The sequence below is a fragment of the Phragmites australis genome, chromosome 1, assembly GCF_958298935.1.
Source record: "Phragmites australis chromosome 1, lpPhrAust1.1, whole genome shotgun sequence".
NCBI lineage: Eukaryota > Viridiplantae > Streptophyta > Magnoliopsida > Poales > Poaceae > Phragmites > Phragmites australis.
Genome location: NC_084921.1, coordinates 19,860,804 through 19,884,421, shown reverse-complemented (window position 1 = coordinate 19,884,421; position 23,618 = coordinate 19,860,804). Strand labels below are relative to the sequence as shown.

The 23,618-nt window shown below is 40.4% G+C and overlaps 2 protein-coding genes across 13 annotated transcripts; one reads left to right on the top strand and one right to left on the bottom strand.

The window, feature by feature from the left end:
- Positions 1-3,110: 3,110 nt before the first annotated feature.
- On the bottom strand, positions 3,111-16,834 carry LOC133912330 (LEC14B protein-like). 12 transcript variants are annotated; one of them, XM_062355017.1, is made up of 13 exons: positions 16,674-16,764; positions 16,109-16,411; positions 15,207-15,322; positions 14,002-14,379; positions 13,753-13,872; positions 13,005-13,094; positions 8,781-8,858; positions 7,288-7,461; positions 6,541-6,618; positions 5,841-6,013; positions 5,010-5,165; positions 4,167-4,227; positions 3,111-3,513 (listed from the first exon to the last, which is right to left on the bottom strand). In XM_062355017.1, exons 3-13 carry the CDS (start codon positions 15,237-15,239, stop codon positions 3,301-3,303), a joined length of 1,554 nt encoding a protein of 517 aa, XP_062211001.1. In that variant the 5' UTR covers positions 15,240-15,322; positions 16,109-16,411; positions 16,674-16,764; the 3' UTR covers positions 3,111-3,300. The 12 variants fall into 12 exon arrangements, with proteins under 12 accessions (XP_062211001.1, XP_062211015.1, XP_062210995.1 ...); XM_062355031.1 differs by lacking the exon at positions 16,109-16,411 and adding an exon at positions 14,467-14,511 and having other exon boundaries at positions 16,674-16,720; XM_062355011.1 differs by lacking the exon at positions 16,674-16,764 and adding an exon at positions 16,511-16,539.
- Positions 16,835-19,908: 3,074 nt separating this feature from the next.
- On the top strand, positions 19,909-23,312 carry LOC133912319 (pentatricopeptide repeat-containing protein At3g49710). The gene is made up of 3 exons (XM_062354991.1): positions 19,909-22,243; positions 22,329-22,462; positions 22,730-23,312. Exon 1 carries the CDS (start codon positions 19,948-19,950, stop codon positions 22,111-22,113), a length of 2,166 nt encoding a protein of 721 aa, XP_062210975.1. The 5' UTR covers positions 19,909-19,947; the 3' UTR covers positions 22,114-22,243; positions 22,329-22,462; positions 22,730-23,312.
- The last annotated feature ends 306 nt before the right edge of the window (positions 23,313-23,618 follow it).

Below are 23,618 nucleotides of genomic sequence, written 5' to 3'. Positions count from 1 at the left end.
TTATCAACTCATCCAGTGTCTTCCAAAGTGCATCAAACTTTCGCTGCTAGTTCTGACTGCACAACATCTTGAACAAGTTCATGAGGTTCTTGTTCTTGAAATGCCAGAAGAAGTTAGCACCCAAATACCTCATGGACCACTTACTTTGCAGATCTGGTCACATAGGACCCATCATGCCATCCTTCATACCATTCTACAGATCATGAATAGCCCTGAGTATCCCTTCACGCCAGTCATGTGTAAGGTACACGTCTGGTCGAGCATCCTCAATTATCATATTGACAGGATACATGAACCAATACCAACTGTTGATGTTCTCAGTCTCCACAAATACAAAGGCCAATGGTAGCACTTGTTTGTTCCCATCAACCCAATAGCAGGTAAAATCTGACCCTTGTACATGTTGGTGAGGAAAGTGTCATCGATGCAGAGGATAGGCCGACATTATCCGAAAGCTTTGATACATGGTCCTAAGGCAAAAAAGTTTCGCTTCAGGACATACTTGCTAGGTTCAGACATCAATGGGTACCTATCGAAGTTGTAATACGTCCTCGGGTTCCTTTGAACAATGGTCTGCAGTATTGTGGAAGATTATCATATGATACTTTGTAGGTTCCAAACATCATCTCAATTGCCTTCTTCTTTACCCTCCATGTCTTGTTGTAGCTGATAGTGTACTGTACTCCTCGTTAATTGCCCTGATTATGGATTCTTATTTGTAGTTTAGGTTGTTCATGATCTTATTGTACATCACATTGGTAACAAAGGCTAATGTCATGTTCTTGTGGCTGGGCTCAAGTCTGTCCAGCGTGCAAGTGTGGTACACCATAATCGACACCTCCCAATACTCAACCCACTTCTCCTTGAAGCCATGCACTCGCCATGGGCAACCCTCTTTTATGCACTTCACATCGTATTCCTTCTTGCTTGACTTCACAATATAAAACTATCATCGAAGCGATATCGCCCATTGAATTACAACATCCTTCATGGCCTAATTGATGGGGTACCTAGCCCCCTCGGTCACCTCATCCTACGTATACTACCAGGGCACCTGATTCCCTTTACTCACCATAAGGTTGTTAAAGATTGGATTGTTCCAGCCTCTAGGAACAAGAACATCATCCAACATGTCATACTTAGGAGCTTCGCCGGCCTCAAGGTCATCTCGCTCTATCTGTTCAATTAAAGAAGGGATTTGTTCCCCTTCATCTGCCTAACTGGTGGGTTCAATTGGATCAGCTGATGACTATCCAACATCCGGTTCACCGTCCTCGTTACCCTCCTCATCATCACACTATTCCTCATCACCCTCCTCCTCCTCCTCCGCGTACCCCCTACCTTGCATCTCCCCAACTCCATCCTTCTTCTTCCATTGCACAAGCAACATAGGTAGCCAATCTCTTTCCATTGCATCATGCAGGTACCTCCATCATACTTAATTTTTCCTAAGCAGGTATACCTCTCAGTACACAGCATCTCTCATATGGTTGCCCAAAATGCTAATGGTCATCTCTTAAACCTCGGGGTCTATTTTGAAAACCTGTATTAACCAGTCGTTCAGATGCCCGATACTCTTCTCGATAGTCTGGAAATACCCTTGTCCCTTAACTCAAAAACCAATAGTACTACTCTTTCTGGACCATAAATATTTCACTGTCCCTATAAAAAAAAATCACAACTACCACTTATCCAACATACCTGTCAACCATCAACATAAAACCCTACAATTATTCTGATAGAAAAAAATATATATGTAAACCGACATCTACAATATCGTAGCATTGATTAAAAACGGGGTACAACATTTACTCTACATTAAAAAAAATCCCCAAGTTGCTAAATCTAAAACCTCTAAATACTACATCTATTACCTATGTTCTATCTAAACTATATCTAAATCCTACATCTAATTGCTAACATATGTGTAAATACTATATCTAATTACTAACATATACCTTCAGACTAGATCTAATTGCTAAACTATGTCTAATCCTAGTTCTAAACCTAGATCTACATTCTAACCTACACCTAAACCCGATATTTAACCTCTAACTTATATCAAAACCTATCACTAGTGACTATCCTACCAAGTTTGTAAAAAAACGAAGCAAAAAAAAAATTACCTTCTTTCTCCAACAGGGCTTCGCCTCCTCCTTTTCCTCCCTCCCCTCCCCTCTCTTCTCCCTCTCTGCTCCCTCTATCTCTTCACTCGGCTAGCAAAAAAACCAAATGAATTGTGACGTCAGGTAGGGCGCTTGACGCTCTTTTTATACCGAAAAGGTCTTGCCCGTTCAATGAGCAACACCTTTTCGATGGGCTTGTGGGGGCATGTAACAACGAAGATGGCGCCTGTTGAACGGGCGAAATCTTATGGGCCCCATAGTCAAACCGGTCCGAATTGAACGGGCAACATCTTTTTGGTGGGTCATAGGGACATGCAGCAACAAAGATGTCGTTCGTTGAACGATTAAAACCTTGACATGATCGTCTAAGTCACTGGCCTTATTTAATTTGAGCTGGTTTGACCATAAGTCCCCACAAAGTTTTGTCCATTCAACAGACAACACCTTACTCTCACTCGTTGAACGGTCACCGATAGTCTATTCATGTAACATCTAATTTTGTAAATATTAAAAAAAATCATAAATAGCAACGCTGGTTCAGTCGTTTCAGAGAGAGAACCGCCCACAAGCTCGTTGTCTCTGACATTGTTGCCCGTCGATTGCAGCAAGGTCTTTCTGATGACATCGATTGTCATGCATGGCGACAGCACAATTAAGAGAAGAATCAGTAGGAGATGATAGGAGCACATAGGAGTGGTCAATGACCTGTAATTTGAAGTTGCATGCCAAATAAGTGCGCAATTCCCGGCTCATTTGGCCCTATAAATTCAAATAAATCACAATAAAAAGCAGAGAAATATGGTAAGATAACTAATGGTTTGTTTATAGTGACATTTACTTGTGATATGGGTTAGGAGGCAAATATGAAAATGTGACTCAATGGGGGGGGGGGTGGATCACCCCCACCCACTACGAGAGCTTCAAAACCCACAAAAGCAAAAAAAAAAAAAAAAAAAAAAAAAAACCAGAAACGAAGCGAGAGAATAAATACAAGCACCTAATCTACAATGACAACCTTTAAACATTGTATTACAATTTTGCGAATCTATATACCGCTTCAATAATTCTCTTTAATCACTTGGAGAAAGCATGAGGATTTGCAAAGAATAGAAGGTTTTCTCTTTAAACGTGATGGACACGTCACGCATACATGAGACCCTCGAGACCTTCAGTTCTAGAGGACAAATGACAGTTGATATCCCTCTGGATGCATCCTCTGCTTCCCTGCCTTGAGCATGGACGGGTCTTTGTCATCCTCAGTTGCCTCCCACCGGACTAGATAGCCATCCCAAGAAGAACTGACAAACGTTGGAAGGTACGGGTGCCATGAGCAGTCTCTGATGATTGACCCGTGCCATCTCAGTTTTTCGACAACGTTACCAGTTGCCTGCAAGAATGAACAGCTGGTTCATAAGGAGCAGCAGGCAAATTTAAACTGGAGCATGAAATGTACACAAGGAATCATGGTACGCATGCAAGTCTATAATCCATTCCTTTAGCGCGAATCCATCCTCACAGAGACTTCCTACTTGATTCCAAGATTCCACAATGTGCACGAGTTGAATTTCTCATAGTTACAACCAGAATACAAGGCATCAACTTTTTGCGCAAAAATTGCCTACAGGCTACAGTAGCCTGTAAACTGAATTAATAAGCCACTTGATTGTCATAGTTTAATCCTTCTAATTTGTCAACAAGAGTGTAAAGACAAAAGAAACAAAAGAAATTTGACAATAGAGAACCCAAAATTATGTGGATTCTATGTGGTCTGAGCCTCATAGAATGAGAACGATTTCATAAAAGTTTGGACAGGAGAATCTTTTGGTTCTCGATACTATGAATCAATTTGAAATCGAAATTTCACATCTTTATGTAACTTGGCATGTACTACATGGATTGACTTTTACTTACGGTACACTGCATCATACGTCTAACAAAAGGGGATGGGCACACATGTCAGCCCAAAACCGCTCTGATTTGGAAATAGTAGAATCATGTCAAATAAAAAACTAATTTAAGGGAAGAATATAAGGACCATACCACATCATAAATATAGACACATTGGTCACTGGATCCTGTGTATATGTACCTCTGACCCGTGCTGAAATAATGAAGAAGATATCAAACAATATTAAAAGTATGTTGTAAACATGAAGAGCCATGTAAAACTGTATGCCAGCACCCCATTGCTCCTATGACCACAAGTTTTACTTCCACAAAAATTGAAAAACTATTCAAAATTAAAAGCAGACAAGATATTCCTATGGTGGTAAAGAAAAGCTAATTTGGCAGGTCCCTAATGTTGACAAACTAATTTGGCAGGCCCCTAAACTTGCAAGTGTGTCAAGTGTCAACCAGGCACGTTCTGCTTTTTAATTAGCTCCAGCCAAAACAACTTGTCAAATTAATTATTCTGTAGAAAATATCAGATAGGGCAAAGTGGGACTGAGATGATTAAGATAACATAACTGAATTAGATCCTGAACTAATCTTGGCAACATGGTGCAATCGCACAATTTACATTACAACCCAGACAAATATTACTGGTAACAAATACTCCACCTGTTGTTTTTATAAGGTGGCCTAGAATTTTGATTTTCAAGGTTGAAACTTTGTAAATTTTGATAAACAATTAGTCCAATAATTTATAGGTTGAGTAGCATAAGTGATGCCATTAGAGAAGAATTTGAAGGTACTTTCAAATGATCATAACTTTGTACTTATTAGCAATATTCTGTCAAAAAAAATTAATGTTTCAAGTTCAGTTTGGAAGACTACCAAATCAAGATCATGCCTTAAATTTTACAACAGACGTATTGCATCTACAGAATAAGTAAATAGAAAAGATCAAGAAGTGTTTGCGATAAAACAACCCCAACAAACCTGTGCATTGGAGAAAAATAACAACGGATAAGTGTGCGCAACACAGAATGGCCTCTGAATGTGGCCAGCGACTGGTCATATGGATGCTTCAAATATCGGGCTTCTGATGGATATGTCATCCATCTGTAATCCCATTCATATGATTTTGGTGTACAGCTGAAAAAACAGTTGTAAGGGAAATAAGAAAAAATTCCCCAAAAAGGTTCTTTGAATTTAAATTATGAGTTCTGACAGGAGAAAAGGAAAGCTAATAAGCATCAATCAGTGAAAAGTTCCACAGAAACGTGAATTGTTCAATAATTTTGAAATTTGCAATGCAGAACCAATATCATTTCCATAAGCCTAGACACTTTTAACTGATGCGATAAAAAAACTCAAAAAGTTTAACAATATTTTGTAGTGCTTTGCAATTAAATATTACTCTCTCCAGTCACGAATAAGTGACGTTTTGGGTTACATGCAATCAAAAGTATATAGTACTTTCATAATACTGTAATTTTGCTATTTTTTAAAATATATTACAATAGAAATTAGTGGTCAAAGGTACGTCCTGGAGACTCTTTCGATGTCCAAAACGTCACTCATTTGTGATTGGAGCGAGTATTTACTTTGGAAATGTTAATGATATGGAAGATAAGCAAAAGTCCATATTCTATTAGCTTTACCAAACACAAATTTTCACTGGCCACCTGTAACTGTCAGAGGTGACCATCTGAAGGGATTTTGACTTTAGCTTTTCCTAATTGCCTACAATATTCTGCATTTCACTTTAACTATAACCAAATGAGATTACTTGTAGACATAATCATGTAAAGCAAGATAAGTAGTTACTCTTTTGTAGTGGAGGACATTTTCCTGAGATCCCATAATTTAATAGTTTGATCCTTGCAGTTGGAGATGAAGTAGTGCCCATCTCCACCGCTATCAATAAATGTAATCCCGTCTAAATGACCTGTCAAAACACCTACTGGTTTTTGTCTCTTGTGGCAGCGCCTATCCCACACCTAAGGATTGCAAAACATTGTTAGTTAGGGTAGGCCTCCATGGATATACCTTACAAGATCATACTAAGATATGCTAGGAGGTCCTTCAATTATTTCACATCTCCCAATATCAACCAAGTTGATGTCAGAGTTCAATGCATGGAATAAATTACATTGGATATCACATGAAGAAACTGTCCAACATTTGCGAGAATACACAGGAGGAACTGCACATTCTTGATTCCATGAAGAATGAGGACATCAGACAATGACCTCAACGACCACAACTTTGTGCTTCACCAATAGGCCAATGTTTCCCTAATTTTCTGATATTTACACTAGAACATTACCATCTTCTAAAGGCTACAAACAAACTCAGTAGTTTTTGGACCCTTAATGTTTCATATCTGTTTGTGTAGAGCCTAAGTTTAACATCACCTATAAAGATGTAAATCGGTTATGTTTTACTAAATTTGTGATATGTACCCTTTGAAACAGCAACAGGAAAAATAATAGATCAATTTGAAGGAACTAGTGGTTAGGCTCACCTTACAGAGGCTATCATCACTTCCAGAGTACAAGACATCACTCGTTTCATCAGCAAAGGTGACCACATTGACATCAGCCTATGAAAGCCAACGGGATAGAAAATAAGATTCTAGAAACAAAACATAACTACAAGCAGAACGGCTAATCAACAACAAGAGAAATACTATTTTCTAGGAAAATGATGAAATATAAGTATTCCCTAACAATATTAGATATACCACATATTTTACATTGGGCAATTTTGGAAATTGTTCCAACAAGTGTTTCAGATCTACTCCAACTGCTGTACTTGATTCACCAAAATGAAGCCTTCTCTGGCTTTTTATGCCCGAGTCTTCAATGTTAAATGAACCATTAATAGCAGGCAGTAAAATGTTTATAGTGTATAAAGCAAGTTCATTTTATTGTAGTACACAGACTAACAAAATCTTGAAAGCCCTCATTATTTCTTAAACAAAATCAGGCAACATAAACAATTCTCATACTTGGATTCATTTTACAACTGCATAGGAATATGATTGCTAAGCAGCTATTTCGACCAAGTCAAGGTGGTGTCTTTCTAAAGTCTAATCGACATCAACTGCACCACCCATTTGAAATGGTAATCATAACCTGAACTGAAGATTATAAGCATGCATCAATGGACGAAACAGATAAGCCAGGTCATGGAAGGAGCAAAAGAAAGAAATAATCATATATTAGGTTCAAAAAATTATGTGGCTTAGTCCTGCCTTTAATTTTCATACCACATGAGCATGAATGCGTTCTGTAACTTTACTTGCCCCAAGATCATATATACATATTGATTCATTGTTGTTTCCAACAACAAGTTCTCGCCCATCTTTTGAGAACTTAACAGAAAATATTCCAAACGAGAATCCGTCATCGTCGTCAGAAAACTCTAGACCCTCATGAATTTCCTGCATTGTAGAATAAACAAAAGTATGCAACACGAATACATTGATATAGCCAAACACAAGAACAAATATATGAAAAAAAGGACTAATATAAATAGCTAAAAACCAAACAATGCCTTTCGGCAACCATGCGAAAGGGAAAGCATGCAGGAGGCCTGTGTATATTGTGTTTCCTTTTCATTTGATGCATTAGTGGTACCAAAGCGTGCCACGTGCCTTGAAAATTGCCTCTAGATCTTTTAAATAAAGTTAGGGATCATGATATGATGGTTACAGTACAATTGGGCAGATGCTGCAAGCATTGATGAATTTTAATAAACTTCGGAGTTCAGAATCATAAGATGCTCAATTAATCCAGACACAAACGTTCCTGATCTTAAGCTCCTGTACTTTTGTGAATGCTTAATACTGTGCAAAGACACTCCAATAAATAAAGCCAAATGTGTCCTTCAAGCATTAGAAGTTTGAACATTTCAAATAAATGACCTATGATTCGCTACAACAGAAAAATAAACTAAAAAGATTCATTGTGTTGTTAACCTAGTTCAAAACGGGATAGCTGCCATATTGAATAGGGCCAAACAGCATGACCTAAAGGCGACTATAGTTCTGGAAGAGGGAAACGGGACTACAGTATGGGATAAAAGAACTTCGGATGTGCGTGAGAGAGAGAAAATAATTCATTGTACTTATTTCCAATTGATACAATGCTATCCCTTTTCATAGGGATGACTTGACCTGACCCTTAAAATAACAATCTCTAAACTCAAGGGAACTTATCTGTGACACAAGAGCATATCTCTAAGGAAACAAACCCATCCAATACGAAAACTAATTATTCTTGTATCTCTTCCATCTAACACTACCGAAAGAAAGAAAAACAAGAAACCCATAAAAACAATCACAAGTATAAGAACAAAGGAAGTCTCTAGAGATGTGAGATCCCATATAGGTGGAGTATCCTATGGATCATTGCTCGTTGCGGTCTAATTATCACCATGTGAAGCTAGATCTCAATAAAGAACTTATTCTTTAGATTTAAATGCAATATTTTATTTTGAACATATCAATCCATAGAGCAAAAGAGTACTAGATTACTCATTTCAATCAGCGCATCCTGAACTTGATCCAATCATTTCTCTCTTTCATCTATTAACTAACATTTATTGCAAAAAGAAGGTTCACCTCAACATGCGTGCGACAGTTTGTTGAATGGTTTGGCCTAAATACATCCATTTGATGCAAGTAAACTTCAGAATCAATTTCCACAGGTTGACTTGAGCATGTTTATAAGAGGCAAAAAGATAAAGGAGAGGACATACTGTAATATTAGCATGTGATTCCCTTACAGCATTCTGGACATTTACTATATGAACTGTAGGCGACAGACTGGAATAAGCCTGAAAAAAATGATCCTAGTACTTTAGTATTTACTTAAAATAAGATAAGATCTGCAGAAGAAAAAAAATAGATACAGATAACGAAATGTAAAGCCACTCATACATTTACTATCTTAGCCCCACAATGTACTCTGATATTGGTGCAAGAATGTTGCAATAATTAGAAAGTGGGACGAAATTTTGCATCAATCTCAAGGCACATTAGATGGTGATGATAGTACATGTACAAGTGGGAATAGGGGTGGAAACGGTAAAAATCGATCGGAAAATGCCCCCAAACCACTTTCACACTTTATAACTCATGATTTACTCAACATAATGGAATATATTAATAACATACAATGGATTTTTTATATAATCGCTATATATGGTGCATCTTTTTGTTCAGGTCTTCGCTCTTCTTTTGTTTCTAAATGCGCTCCCTCTGATTCATTCCCTTCAGCCTTCCGTTGAAGCCCAAGTTAATGAGAAGGCCCAAACAAATGGAGTCTTCTCATGTTATGGAACACAATCAACAGATTAGCTAAAGTTTGGAATTAAATTAGTAGTTTCCTTAGTTATTACTCCTATGTTTAGTTGGAGAAGATTTGGTTAGTTATTTCCTTGTTTAGCTTGAAAGTTTTCCTTAGTTATCTCCTTCCGTAAATAAATGTAATCATCTATATAAAGGTAGCAGTGTGTTTCGGATTAGAAAAGCAAGAAATAAACAAAGATCAGAGCCTGCTAGGTAGGGCGATCTAGTTATCCCAGTTACCCGTTTTTCCAATATCTCAAGTATAAAAAAGAGAAATACATCAAAAAGAAAGGGATTGACGAAGCAGCCACGAAAGGAACAGAGAGCATTGTTTTCCTCGCACTCCCCCTTCCTACCATCATTCCCAATCTGGACCAATCCACCACCGGTGAGGTCGGATCTCACCTTCACCCACCGCAAATCGGACCGCCAAAGATCCACAATGCTCCTCCTTTCATCAATTTCATAAATGCACCAGTGCAAATCGAATCCCCACATCGCACGGCTACATCACACATATCCCCTTCCTTCATCTTCCCACACAATTAGAGCTGGCCATCTGGGTCGTGCCTACTGAGCCGGCACGAGGTCTGCTACTATAGGCACGACCTAGTCATGACGGCCCGAAACTAGGCGAACCAGGCCGGCAAGGCATGCCTCGTCGGGCTGGGCCTAGGCCGACGCCGCGGCATGCCGTGCCAGCACAGCCCGGCTCCACCCCGCCCCCGCGCCGTTGCTCTGCACAGCACGATCGGCCATGGGTTGTGCCATGGGCTGCGCCTCCAACACACGGACCGATATGGCACGACCTATTAACTTAACCGGGTCGTGCCTAGCCGGGCCCGTGGTGGGTCGACCCGTCAGGCCTATTTGGACAGGTCTGTCCACATTCAAGAGCTCGAGAACAAGAGCAGATATGCTCTGATTCCAGTAGTTTGGCCACTGGCCATCCATCGTCCAAGTCTCCAAGCAAGCACATCTCTTTCTCTCCCCACATGATGTATCCGTTGCGCTACCCACAACCACAGGTGGCGGCGCATGAGGAGGCTGATGTAACAGCCCAAAATTCTGAACCAAAAGAAATAAAAACAATTTATAAAAGAAATAAAACTTTTGCAAAATTAAATAAAACCTAAGTAAATACGTATATGAGTATATGTGTATATATATGGAAAGGGCTATTTTCTTTCTATAAGATATATATTTATAAATAAATATTTGCTTGGAATTGTTTGAATACTATGTGTGTTGTTATATGTGTATATATAATAAGAATACATGTTATATATGTACATGTATGTATATACATGAGAAAATGTTTGAGAAAAGAAATAGAATAGGAAAAACAAGAATAGATCAAACCTCTTGTGAGGAACCGTCCAAATAGTATTCCAATTAATCACCAGGATGATCATTTACTTAATCATGTCCATGATAATTGACCGGAATACCATACCGGTAGTCTCGGCACGTGTTTTGTGCTCAAGATCAAAACACATGTCTTTCCAACATATAACATCACAACAAAGCTTAAGAAAGAGCGAGTAATTAAATTATATTACAAGTTCTAAAGCATTTAACCATTTACAACCATTTACATCAAGTGATTTGATAAGACCGGTACAAGATGTACGGTTGGATTGTGATAGTCTTGCTCAAATATAAAGACCAGTTTGTGGAGTGATATTTTCTGTGGAGTGATATTTTCGAATTTACAGTACAACCACAAATCTGGTATTGGAGGAGTCTAACCGATTAATTTGCTATACTCTCAGTATTGTGTAGACCATTGGTTATGTGGAACGAAAGGGTGTACTTCTAGGATTTCCATTGGCGCAAGAGGGGGCTTCCGTTGATGAGGTGTATTCACGCGGCGTTGAAACCTTAGCGGGTATGCACATGTTAGAAGGAGCATTGTAAAGGCTTTGTAGTGGTCACTCAGCGCACACCTCGGATGCGTGTAAGGTACTGATAGGTACCGGTAAAAAAGTTTGATCATGATTTATAGGTAAAGTATACAACATCTGTAGAGTGCAAAACTGGTTAATCAGCCGTACTCACGGTTACAAGTGGCAAGAAAAACCTCACATGATTGGATCTCGATGTTTTGGTCAATCATGATGGTGGAAATTATGATTGATGTATTGTTCAACCTTGGTGATGGGAATTTTGGTTGAGGTGTTGGAAAGTTGGTTAAATCAAGATGGTTCAAATCTTGACGTGATTGTTTATTCATTGAGATTCAACGATATTGTAATAATATTAATCTATAAAGTCACTATGTGTTGAAATTGTTTTCTGGGCTCAACACATAAATGAGACCGGTACAAGATGTACGGTTGGATTGTGATAGTCTTGCTCAAATATAAAGACCAGTTTGTGGAGTGATATTTTCGAATTTACAGTACAACCACAAATCTGGTATTGGAGGAGTCTAACCGATTAATTTGCTATACTCTCAGTATTGTGTAGACCATTGGTTATGTGGAACGAAAGGGTGTACTTCTAGGATTTCCATTGGCGCAAGAGGGGGCTTCCGTTGATGAGGTGTATTCACGCGGCGTTGAAACCTTAGCGGGTATGCACATGCTAGAAGGAGCATTGTAAAGGCTTTGTAGTGGTCACTCAACGCACACCTCGGATGCGTGTAAGGTACTGATAGGTACCGGTAAAAGAGTTTGATCATGATTTATAGGTAAAGTATACAACATCTGTAGAGTGCAAAACTGGTTAATCAGCCGTACTCACGGTTACAAGTGGCAAGAAAAACCTCACATGATTGGATCTCGATGTTTTGGTCAATCATGATGGTGGAAATTATGATTGATGTATTGTTCAACCTTGGTGATGGGAATTTTAGTTGAGGTGTTGGAAAGTTGGTTAAATCAAGATGGTTCAAATCTTGACGTGATTGTTTATTCATTGAGATTCAACGATATTGTAATAATATTAATCTATAAAGTCACTATGTGTTGAAATTGTTTTCTGGGCTCAACACATAAATGAGATTGGTCTTTTTCTTGAACCAGTCTCCACAGCTGATATATCAGGTATGGACTGAGGGCCACAAGGGAAAAAACAGAAATTCCTATGGTATTTTTCCGATTAAAATTGGTACTAATAAAAAACTGTCAGGAAAATAGTGAAATTGTTTTCAACTACGATTTGACACACTGACTCCGATTTTCAATCGATTCGAATGGAATTCTGAGCAAATCGGAAATGATCAGGAAAAACGGAAAAACGGCATCGGTCGGTTTGAAAAATTTCTGAACCGTTTTCATCCCTAAGTGGGAAAGTCATATTGTACAAATAAACCTGACTACCTTTAAGTATACCTTCATGAATTTAGTGTGGCAATAAAGAATAAGCTCTACTGTATTCCCCTCAAAAGAATAACTTGCATAAATCATAGGTGCAAACTTATACATACATCTCCAAAATTGTGAAACATAATAAGAGAACTATGAAGTTATGATATTATGAATAAAATTAAATGATCAACGTTTTAATCAGTTCACAAAGATTATCCATATCACCAAATATGTACAGGCAGCAGGGGCGGATCTAGGACTGGGAAGCATTGGTGTCACTACCATTGGTGTGATGGTCATGTGTGTCATTGCATTTACATGTACATCAATTCTCCACTGATTTAGCACAAGCCACACCAATGCCAACACTCTGGATCTGCCCCTGGGGGTGGGCAATTGGAAAAAAGTCTAGAACAGTGCCAAGATAAGCCATAATTTCCAGACAATATATATCAATGCTGTAAGATTCTGTCAAGTAATTGTGATTTGACTTACATATCTATGATGAACATAAGTCTATGGTCCATAAATTTTCATTGGGGAAATGTCTTTGCTAAAGTAAAGGGTAGGTCAAACAGTCAAATATCTTAGTAGGCCTCTTGTGAATGGGGGGCACACCATCCAGCTGGTAAGGCCAAAATACTTATGCCCGATCCTAGATTGCATGGGTTTTGAAAGTGCTAATATGCTACTTTGATTAAAGCTAAAACTCACTTTTTTGTGCAGAACAAGTAAAAAAACGTCCATCTCAAGACAAGAGTGAATAAAAATTACAGTAGTGAAATCAATCCTAGTTTCATAAAAACTGTTCAATCTAGTTGACATGAAATTCATTTAAGTACTAATCTGATACAACGCACAAAGCATTTCTGTATGAATCTAGACATAAATTAATGGAAAATGAATAATCATATGACAGCCCCTTTGTAAAAGATCAAGCAAGCATAGAAACAAGCCAATAGGTCCTTCACAAAATAATAAGTTAGCTAGAAGCTGAAATAAAGTAAACAGAAGGTAAAATATTATCTCCAAGCCTAATATTGTAACAAAAGCATAAGAGGATTACTAGGTATCGTTGATCAGGTGAGAGAGCAATATCTGAAACTGTCCAGCGCAGACGCTTGCAGGTTATATCCTTATGAATCTTCCACTTTTTCTCAGCATTGTAGATTCTGATGTGGCTTCCCTGGTTATATTTTGGCATAGGGTATTTTTAGCCACACATATCACAACATTTTGTCTATCCAAGGTAAGTGAACAAAAAGATAATACAATGTATGGTTAGATTCTTCCTCATAATAACAAAATCACATACCCGAAACCCACCAACGAGTAGTGAACCATCTGTAGAGAACTGTGAGATGTATGCTTCACTATCCATGTCATCCACACACCATGGGCCTTTCACTGGTAGGTGTTTCCGAAGAGTATAAGAGCAATCAGCTGAAGAGAACCTACCCATCCCTGAGCAATTGGATTCTCTCCCAGACAATAGCTTGAATGTTGAGATAGGCCTCTTTTGGCCAGTGTAAAAGGATGCACGAGTTCTCTGACTTGGTTCAGATTTAAGTCTAGTAAGATGGGAAACCTCCTCGTCAATGGCACATACTTCATCTGCAAGTGAAGGACCGACTTGTTCTTGTTGGGATGTTCCTCCATGATGCATCTTTCGTTTCCACGGCATGTTTGGCCACTGTATTAATGAGCACTATTCAGTAAGTTAATGATCACTTCTAAGAATAGCCAAAGAACATCCCATTGCTAGATATTCATTGAATACCTAAGCTTCAAAGAACAATTCAATTGATGTAAGCAGTAGAGTATCCTGCATGTGTGAGAAGGAATCAAGGAACAATTAGAGAGTATTCTTAATCATCCAAAGAAACACTCCAAGAGGTGAGGCTTTACAGTGAAGTTCTAAAAAGAATTCTTAAGCACATTCAGTATCATGTTCCAACCAATAATAGCAATGATGCATCAGTTCTTTTTGTGTGTGTGTGTGTATGGTTGGAGGTGGGGGCGGGGTATGAAAATAACAATACAAATGAGCATCACTGCTAGAGGAGGCACTAATCAATGGAAAACGACATAAATGAACCATATATGTCTCAATTGATGATGACTTAGTGAGTGATATGGCACTTCCAAGCCAAGATGGCACCACAATGCCCAAAGATGAGCTGTATGAGAACCAAATGCCAGACACTACCTTAATGGAAGAGAAACCAACAAAAACAGGGATCAAAGGCAATACTGATATTCTTTTAAAAAAACACTAAGAGCTTGTTTGGACGATAGAGATTTCCCCGGGGGTTTTGGGGATTTAGTTCAATTTAAACTAAAACTCTCAATCCCCCAATTCAAACAGGCCCTAAGAGGCTGTTCTGAAAATGGATTGACACTGAGCTGATTTAATTTCCACCAAAATATAAAATCATACACGGCATCCTCTATTAACTTCCATATATCTGTTCAAATGGAAATTCAATATATGATGAAAAAGACTGAGCTGGCATTCACCTCCAAACAATATTTTAACGTGGACACAGACATGCGATCCAGTTGTCCAGGCAATTCCAACCAGGGCAGTACAATTGATGGCCTGAGGCTTGGACCCTTCTACAGCCAGTCATTCCCTACACAAATTGACAAATAATTTAATAACATAAGGGAAAAGAACAAACATACCGATCCTAGTTCTTCTCATGATTGGGCAATATGTTCTTAAGCTGATGAACAGGCAATAGTTACCGCAGTCTAATACTTATTATTTCGAGGTAACAACAAAACTTGCAACGAGCTCACAATGGACACAACAGCAACTGAAAATAGTGTGACCGATACTAAATAGTTGGGCAGATACCTCCACGATGAGTTGATGTGCATTCAAATTTCCAGAACTAACAACAAGAAGGGTAGATCACATAGTAGCGAGTAAACTAAACAAATGGACAGATGCCTCTAAGCTAATAAACAAAACAGCCGGAGAATATTCTAAAATTTTCGATCCAATAGATATTCAGGAGAGAATAAACAAAAGCGCACGTTGCCCGTGCCCTGAAATGTCCAAGAGTCCTTGCTGACTCGACAAAAACCAGTCACAAGCGGCTAACCGACCAAACAACGTCCTCGAAAGTAACGATTTCTAGGGACAAGTGATGTCCAACTCCAGGCTACACTAACACAACAGTATAAAACGGATAACATGGAACACACTATAACTTCACAAGAGCACCCAGAATCACTGAAGGAAAATCCATAGCTGCCTACATGCACAAACCACAGCAGCAGGAAGCCAGACATAGACTCACAGAATGTTCCAACTTCCAACAGGTGCCTACAACGAAGCTCCTTCCCAACCTCCATATGTGCAGTCCAAATTAGAGAACAAGATAAAACAGAAGCGTGGTAGTACCAACTACCAGTTAAGCCGATTTTTTCTGGATAGAATCGAAAGCACTACACATACACCAGAACAACCAGAATCACTGAAGAGACATTCATGGATGCACACGCCCACAAGCCACAGAAGCACTGAATTCAAGAAAATTGCTTCAGCATCCAGCAGGTAGAAGTGTCTCCTTATCAATTTCCGCATATGTGGTGGGAGTGGGACTAATGCAACGAATTTCAGAAGCAACTCGAGCGATCCATTAGCATCAAAGAAACGCCGCACAAGGCGTGCCCGGAAGAAACCCTCCTTAAGATGCGAAACAACGAAACACCTGACCCGCACCCAAAAAAATCAGTTAATAGTCTGCTCCCTTTACGACTGAATCCATTAGTTAGCAGAAAATCACAGGAGAAAATCAGTCTTCATTCACCCAGAAGGAAACGTTGTTGGACGAATTGCCTGCCGTGTGCTCCCCTTATCTTTCCCTTCCCAAATCGAACCAGGAACCCCGTGAGGGCAAAAAACAAAAGCGAAAAAGAGAAGCAAGAAGAAAGCCGCAGCAGGAAGAAGAAGGGAAGAGAAGAGATGGTTACCAAGAATGGGCGGAGGCGTCTAGCTCGCGTCCCCCTGGCCCTGGGCGGAAATGCGGAGAGGAGAGAAGGGAGAAGGGGGAGGGGAGGCGTTAACTGGTAGAGGCGGGACCCGGTTTAAGAATACTGCAACATGGCGAGTGCCGCGCATAAAAAAAAAGATCGGGCGCTGACGCGTGGTCCCATGCGGGAGGCGACGAGGGTGAGAGGGGCGGGGGCGGGTGGGGGTCAGCAGACGTGGAGCGCGGGGAGCTCCGTGTGTGCGCAGGGGGCGCTGCCCGCTCGGGATGGAGAGAGACCGGTGGAGCGTTGTGGGGATGTGACGAACGCGGTGACGGTTGGATGAGCCCCTGGCGGGCCAGCCCTCCCCGCTGATCTCTTTCGGCCTTTTGCAGCCTCCATTTGGCTTTCTCCTGCGTGCCGCCGTTTTTGTCCTCGGTTAAGATGGGAAGGAAATTTTAGAGACTCGGTTTTATAGAATGATTTTATCTTTTATGTATTATATTTTTTTTTCTCTCAGTTATATGTGTTAATTGTTAGATAAGAAAATCATATAAATCAGATCTTGTAGAAATCTTTCGATCAAAAGTCTAGTAAAATTTCTCCATCCAGATTGAGTAGATTCTGTATTCTGTGCTTACCTACCCAATAACGTTAATAACGAGACGGGCAGGCAGTCTGGGTCTTCTTAAATCATCTCTCTTTCTGGAAGGATGGATTAGCGCCGTCAGTGGACCGTCTGATTATTTATTTGTTCAGACTCCAGCCCACCGCCGCCCCGGGTGAGGCATCCCATTTTTTTCTTTTCTAATTCGGTTATTAAAACGAGGACTCGGATAGGTTGAATTCATGGTGCGGCCATTGAAATCTATGTCAAGATGAGAACATGTGAAATTGAAACTGGTATGGCGAGCCATTACTGGATAGGCGCAAAAACCGCATCAACCAGGAATCATGCAAGTATTGTACCGTATAGCGGTCGTATAGCATTACCGCTACCAGACATATGGAGCAGCATTACGAGAATTGGAGTAGTGTGTCCCAACCAGGTTGGTGTTGATGTAGTTAATATCGTATCTTATAAAATCTTTAAAACTTTGCTCCATGATGTTCTTTGAATTTTGTTTGGACCTCCTAGAATATTTCCCATATTTTTAATTTTGATTTTGTTTTCTTTGATTTTTCATTCTCCGAGAAATCATTTTCTAGAATACAAGAAATATTCAACGATCTGTGTTGCATTTTCTACGAAGATACAATTTAGAAACATCAAACATCCGATTCACCACATCCTCCTAAATATAGAGGGCATACAGATTTTCCTATTTTACCATCTTATTATCTTTATTATGATCCTTTATAAAGGATAAGAGCGAGGGCCACCCTCTATTAACGCCAAAGTTCACCTTAGATGCTAAACGCTAGATGGTTGGCAACATGCAGCTAGCTAATGTCGATTCTATCTACACAACTGACTATATGGTTTACACGTTTTGTACTGAGCAGTAAATATGCAAACAAATCTCTACTATATAAAACACGAGCTGATTCTCGCATCACCTTTTTGCCCTACTATCCTCTCATCTAATAAAAACATCTAAAATTCGAATAATTTATCCACTCTTGTCTTACGGCCTCCCTATCTCGTTACTGGCTACGGATATATGACATGTTTTTTTAATGAAAATAAATAAACAAATTAGCAGGGAAATTAGCGGATAATCTTCTCCTCCTTTTTCGAATCCCATATGAAATCAAACTACAGCATAACTTTCAACGTATTCGTTCGCCGGTGCTCCTATAGCTCATCTATATTTACATACCTTAAGTTTATGCTTAATATTATTATGTCTAATGTTTGTGTTTTCGTTTCAACACACCAGTACCTTGAGTTTGTGGTAGTAGTTATATGTTCCATTCTTCCCTACTATATTTTCCAAATGAGATTTGAGAGGCATAAATGCAACTTCAATATTCTATTGTGTTCTCAAATCAATTAATTAATCATCAATCAATTAATCATCAATCAATAATTTAATATTCAATAATCATCATATATAACAATTTGAATTGTACGCCTACAAAAGAATAAGGCAAATGTTACTAAGATTTCAAACTAAAATAACTTTAGCACTAAAACGGCCAAGCACAATTGCACAAATGGACAACAAACCAACAAGACAACAATGCAATGATAAACTCACTGACTCACATAGTCACATGACAAATGGTATAGACATAGTTCTCACATGACAAATGGCGTAGACATAGTTCTTAGACGTGTCCAACGACCGCTTAACTATGTTGTCTACACAATGTACCACCAGGTTTGGCCGTCTAAACGGTCTAACCGTTTAATACCATGTTTACCTTCTAAACTGGACACTAACCGGTCAACTAGCATCTAGTTATCATCTAGTCGCGCTAAACGACCATTTAGACGAACACTGATTTAGCTAGAGGCACCATGGGAACTATAGAGTGGCACCCATAGAAGATGGAGGTGTTTTTTGGATGGCGATGGTTTCTTGGTTGGGTGTTTCTTTATTCAGGGGCACATGCGTGTATGGATTGAGAGCATATACTGTTTTGTCAAGAGGAATGGGACGCGCTATTCTGATTGGAATGGAGTATATCTATTTTGCGCATCATTGTAATTATTATAAATTCTAATAATGTAAAGGTAATAGTCAAAGTGGCATATTTGATACGATAAAAAGTAAAACAAAGTCAAATAAAGAAGATTTGATGAGTACATTTATCTAGTTTTAAGAATATACTCTCCCAATAAAAAATATTATTTTGGGTTGCTTGCAGTCAATATATTTAAACTTTGACCATAATATTTTTTTTGAATATTTTGATTAAACTTTTAAAATAGTATAGCTAGATTTGTCTTATATAATAGTTTCATATTATTACAAATTTGTTATATTTCTCATATAGTTTATATTAAAAATCAGTGATCAAAGTTATACGTTAGTGATCATGTCGATGTTCAAAACGACATTCTTTTGTGACCAGATAGAGTATTACCTAACGATCCAAGACTTTCAATAATCAACTTTGACCACTGATTTTTATCATAATATAATTAATAAAATCTAATGGCTTTTGTTTTTACGTGAGCACCATCGAAATTCCATGACGCAATATACTCCCATGGAAGGGATTATGTAGTATTTTCTTGTGTTCCCACGTGGTGAGCTAGAGCTAGTATAACAAAGCAGAGCGAGGAAGCTGGCCTGTGGCTATCTGCTAGGTGTGCCATGCCTGGATGGCCCTTAGTTGCGCCCGTGGCCTGGGCGCGGCGGTGGAGGCCCAGTTCGTGGCCCGCCTCGGGTCCAGCGCGGCCGCCGGCGACCTGCGCTCCGGCGCCGCCCTTCACGCTCGGTACGCCAAGTCGCACGTCCCGCCCACAACTTTCCTCGCCAACCACCTGCTGCTCTTCTACTCCCGCCTCGACCTACCAGCGCTCGCCCGTCGCCTGTTCGACGAAATGCCGCGCCCTAACGTCTTCTCCCACAATGCGCTCCTCGCCGCGCACGGCCGCGCGCGCGACCCGCGCCTCGCCGCCGCGCTCTTCTCCCGCATCCCCGACCCGGACGTCGTCTCCTACAACACGCTCCTTGCCGCCTTCGCGTCCGCCAGTCTCGCCGCGGACGCCCTCCGGCTGTTCATGAGCATGCGGCGTGGGGACCTTCCTGTTGATGGCTTCACCGTGTCGTCTGTCATCTCGGCTGTGACCAGCATTGCTGCTGTGGCCCAGCTGCATGCTTTTGCGGTCGTTTCTGGTCTCAATGCGTATGTCTCCGCCAAGAACTCCTTGATGAGTGGGTATGGCAAGGGAGGGCTCTTGGAAGAGGCCGAAAGGATGTTTGCTGATATGGGTGACAATGAGAGGAACCATGTGTCATGGAACTGCATGATTGCTGTATATGGGCAACATGGACATGGCCGGAAGGCTATGGAGCTGTTCCAGGACATGGCAAGGCGGGGTTTAACTGCAGACGCTTGCACTCTGGCCAGCGTGCTGTCAGCATTCGCCACAGCACAGGACTTGGATGCTGGAATGGAACTCCATGGAAGGCTGATCAAGAGTAAGTTCACTCAAGATCCGCATGTGGCGAGTGGCCTCGTTGATGTGTATGCCAAATGTGGTAGTATTAAGGACGCATGGAAGGCATTCAGTGAGGTTCACAAGCCTGATCTGGTGCTGTGGAACACACTTATATCTGGATACTCGTTGCACGAGAAGTTCTCTGAGGAGGCACTCCTTTGCTTTCGTACAATGCAAAGAGCTGGATTTTGCCCAGATGATTGCAGCTTTGTCTGCGTGATCAGTGGATGCTCCAACATGTCATCACCATCACAAGGGCAGCAGCTACATGCACTGGTGATCAAGTCCGATATACAAAGTAACCAGATTTCTGTTCACAACGCAATGATCACACTGTATTCGAGATGTGGAAAGGTGGTCGAGGCCAAGATGTTGTTTGACAGGATGATAGAGAGGACCACTGTGTCATACAATTCCATTATCGCAGGCCTTGCACAACATGGACATGCTATTGAAGCACTCAAGCTCTTCGAAGACATGCTGAATTCAGAATATGAACCAACAGGTATTACCTTCATTTCAGTGTTGTCAGCATGTGCTCACACCGGAAAAGTCGATGAAGGCTGGGATTATTTCAACTCAATGAAGCAGAAATATGGCATTGACCATTGTGAAGAACACTATGCTTGCATGATTGACCTACTTGCCCGTGCGAAGAAGTTTGAGGACGCTGAGAAGATGATAATGAAAATGCCTTTTAGCCTTAGTTCCATTGGATGGACTTCCTTGCTTGGTGCTTGCAGGACACATGGAAATATGGAGCTCGGAGCAAGAGCAGCCAAAGAGATACTCCATTTGAGTCCTTCCAGTGCATCAGCACCTGTCGTGCTCTCAAACATGTATGCTAGTGCTGGCAAGTGGGAAGAGGCTGCAAAAATAAGGAAGCTCATGAAAGATCGGGGGATTAGAAAGAAGCCTGGCTGCAGTTGGATAGAGCTTGGAAGAATAGTTCATGTATTTGTTGCCAATGATGTCTCACATCCTAGAATCAAAGAGGTATACACATTATTGGAGTCCATGTCACAGAAAATGAGGCTTGCAGGCTATGTGCCAGATGTGAAATGGGCCTTGGCAAAAGATCAAGCAGCTGAAGGGGAAACGAGATTGAGGCATCATAGCGAAAAGCTTGCTGTAGCCTTTGGTTTAATTAACACGAAAGAAGGAGAACCTATACTTGTGATGAAAAACCTACGGATATGTGGAGACTGTCATAATGCCATCAAGATCATCTCTGCTATAACTAACAGGGAGATCACAGTCAGAGATGCACACCGGTTCCATTGCTTTAGCGATGGAAACTGCTCCTGTGGAGATTATTGGTGAAAAGTTTACTCCTGAATTTCATGAGTAACAAACTGCTGTTTTTTTCCGGTCATAACTCCTGTTGAGATCAGTTATGGTGATCAAACACTTGAAGGACTGGCGAATCGTGATTGCTTAAATAGTCTTAAAGGTGTCTCAAGTGATTATTTTAATTTGAATCTTACTCTATTTCAACAATAGGAAGAATTTATGAAAATAACTTACTCGTGTTGCAGGAGCATGAGGTCTTGCATGAAGAATGAAGTGTTCCTGGAGTTGGACAGAACTGTAAAAATGCACTTCTGCTTTTTTATTCTAGTAGCGCTCCCAACTGAGATGAGTTTGGTGGACATTGCATCCCCACAACAATGTAAGATTCCAAATTCATTATTTTTTATGGGAAAATGCATTTATTTATTGTGAGAATTCAAATCTGTTCAGTTCATGCACTCCTGAGACATGCTTTGAAGTGCTTGGCACAAGGTGCATGGGGGTGATGATATCTAGCTGAACCAACACTTGGTGTGCAGCAAGGTGGCAGGGGACATTGGCTTGACTGTGCCATATATCATTACGACACTACTGTTCAGACCAGTTTAAATTCTGTCTTTTACATGTGTGTTGTATCTAATTGCAGAGATTGCTGTGGCACTGCTCATGGTGACCTGCGGCCAGGGCAGGATCAATGCGATCCTCAGTTGACCATCATTACCACTAGCGAGGACACCTCATACCTTTCCTGACATGCTTCCTTAGTAGCATGATCTATAGCAATAGCCATTTTATGGATCATCTTTCGTTTCTGTTGCGAGAGTTTTGGAAGGGGGGGGGGGGGGTAAGCTTGGTTGTTTTTCTGCTCCTATAATGGGACTAGCCGACTAGGAGCTGATTTGGAGTCTCATACTTCTACATAAGGTGGGTGCATGGAGCGTGGAAATTCGGAACGCCCTTATCGCCTCTGTGATTCTGTGAGGTGTGCATATAAATCTATAGTGCTATACTTTGGTTTGGTTGAGTCAGTGTAAGCATTAATTAGTCCAAACTGACTACTGGTTTGTTCAGTGAACACCGAATATTTAGATGCAATCTGGCAATAGTTGAGTAAGCTGAATTTGATGAGAAATTCACAAGATATCAGGTATACTGATGTTCATGTATTCACTCTCCCTATGTTTCTATTGCTCGTTTTTATCTTAAGCATTGGCTAATATTATGAATGATCTACATTCTACTCTATATTTGAGTATCCATGCTAATTCTTTTCTTGTTGCCAGAGGTATCCAAATGAGTCTGTTGGCCCGGCCTGACCCAGGCCAATCTAGTGTAACTGGTCAGGCCGGGCTAGGTTGGCCCGTGTGCCGCACCCTCGATACATGGCACGACCTGTCATGCACAGTGCTGGGTTGGGCCAAGAACGATTGCGGCATGAGTGGCCCGGCGAGTATGGCGCCACGGGCGGCGTGCCATTGCACGGGTGACCTGAAAAAATAAAAATAGCTACAAAATGAAAAATATATATAGAAAAT

Excerpts from the sequence above, each read along its gene's own strand:
- LOC133912330 (XM_062355001.1), bottom strand. The coding sequence starts at position 15,239 with ATGTCTGTGTCCACGTTAAAATATTGTTTGGAG. Across the intron at positions 13,873-14,001 it reads TACTCGTTGGTGGGTTTCGG|GGAAGCCACATCAGAATCTA; the intron begins GTATGTGATTTT and ends AAATATAACCAG. Across the intron at positions 7,462-8,780 it reads AATCACATGCTAATATTACA|GAAATTCATGAGGGTCTAGA; the intron begins GTATGTCCTCTC and ends TCTACAATGCAG.
- LOC133912319 (XM_062354991.1), top strand. The coding sequence starts at position 19,948 with ATGGCCCTTAGTTGCGCCCGTGGCCTGGGCGCGGCGGTGGAGGCCCAG.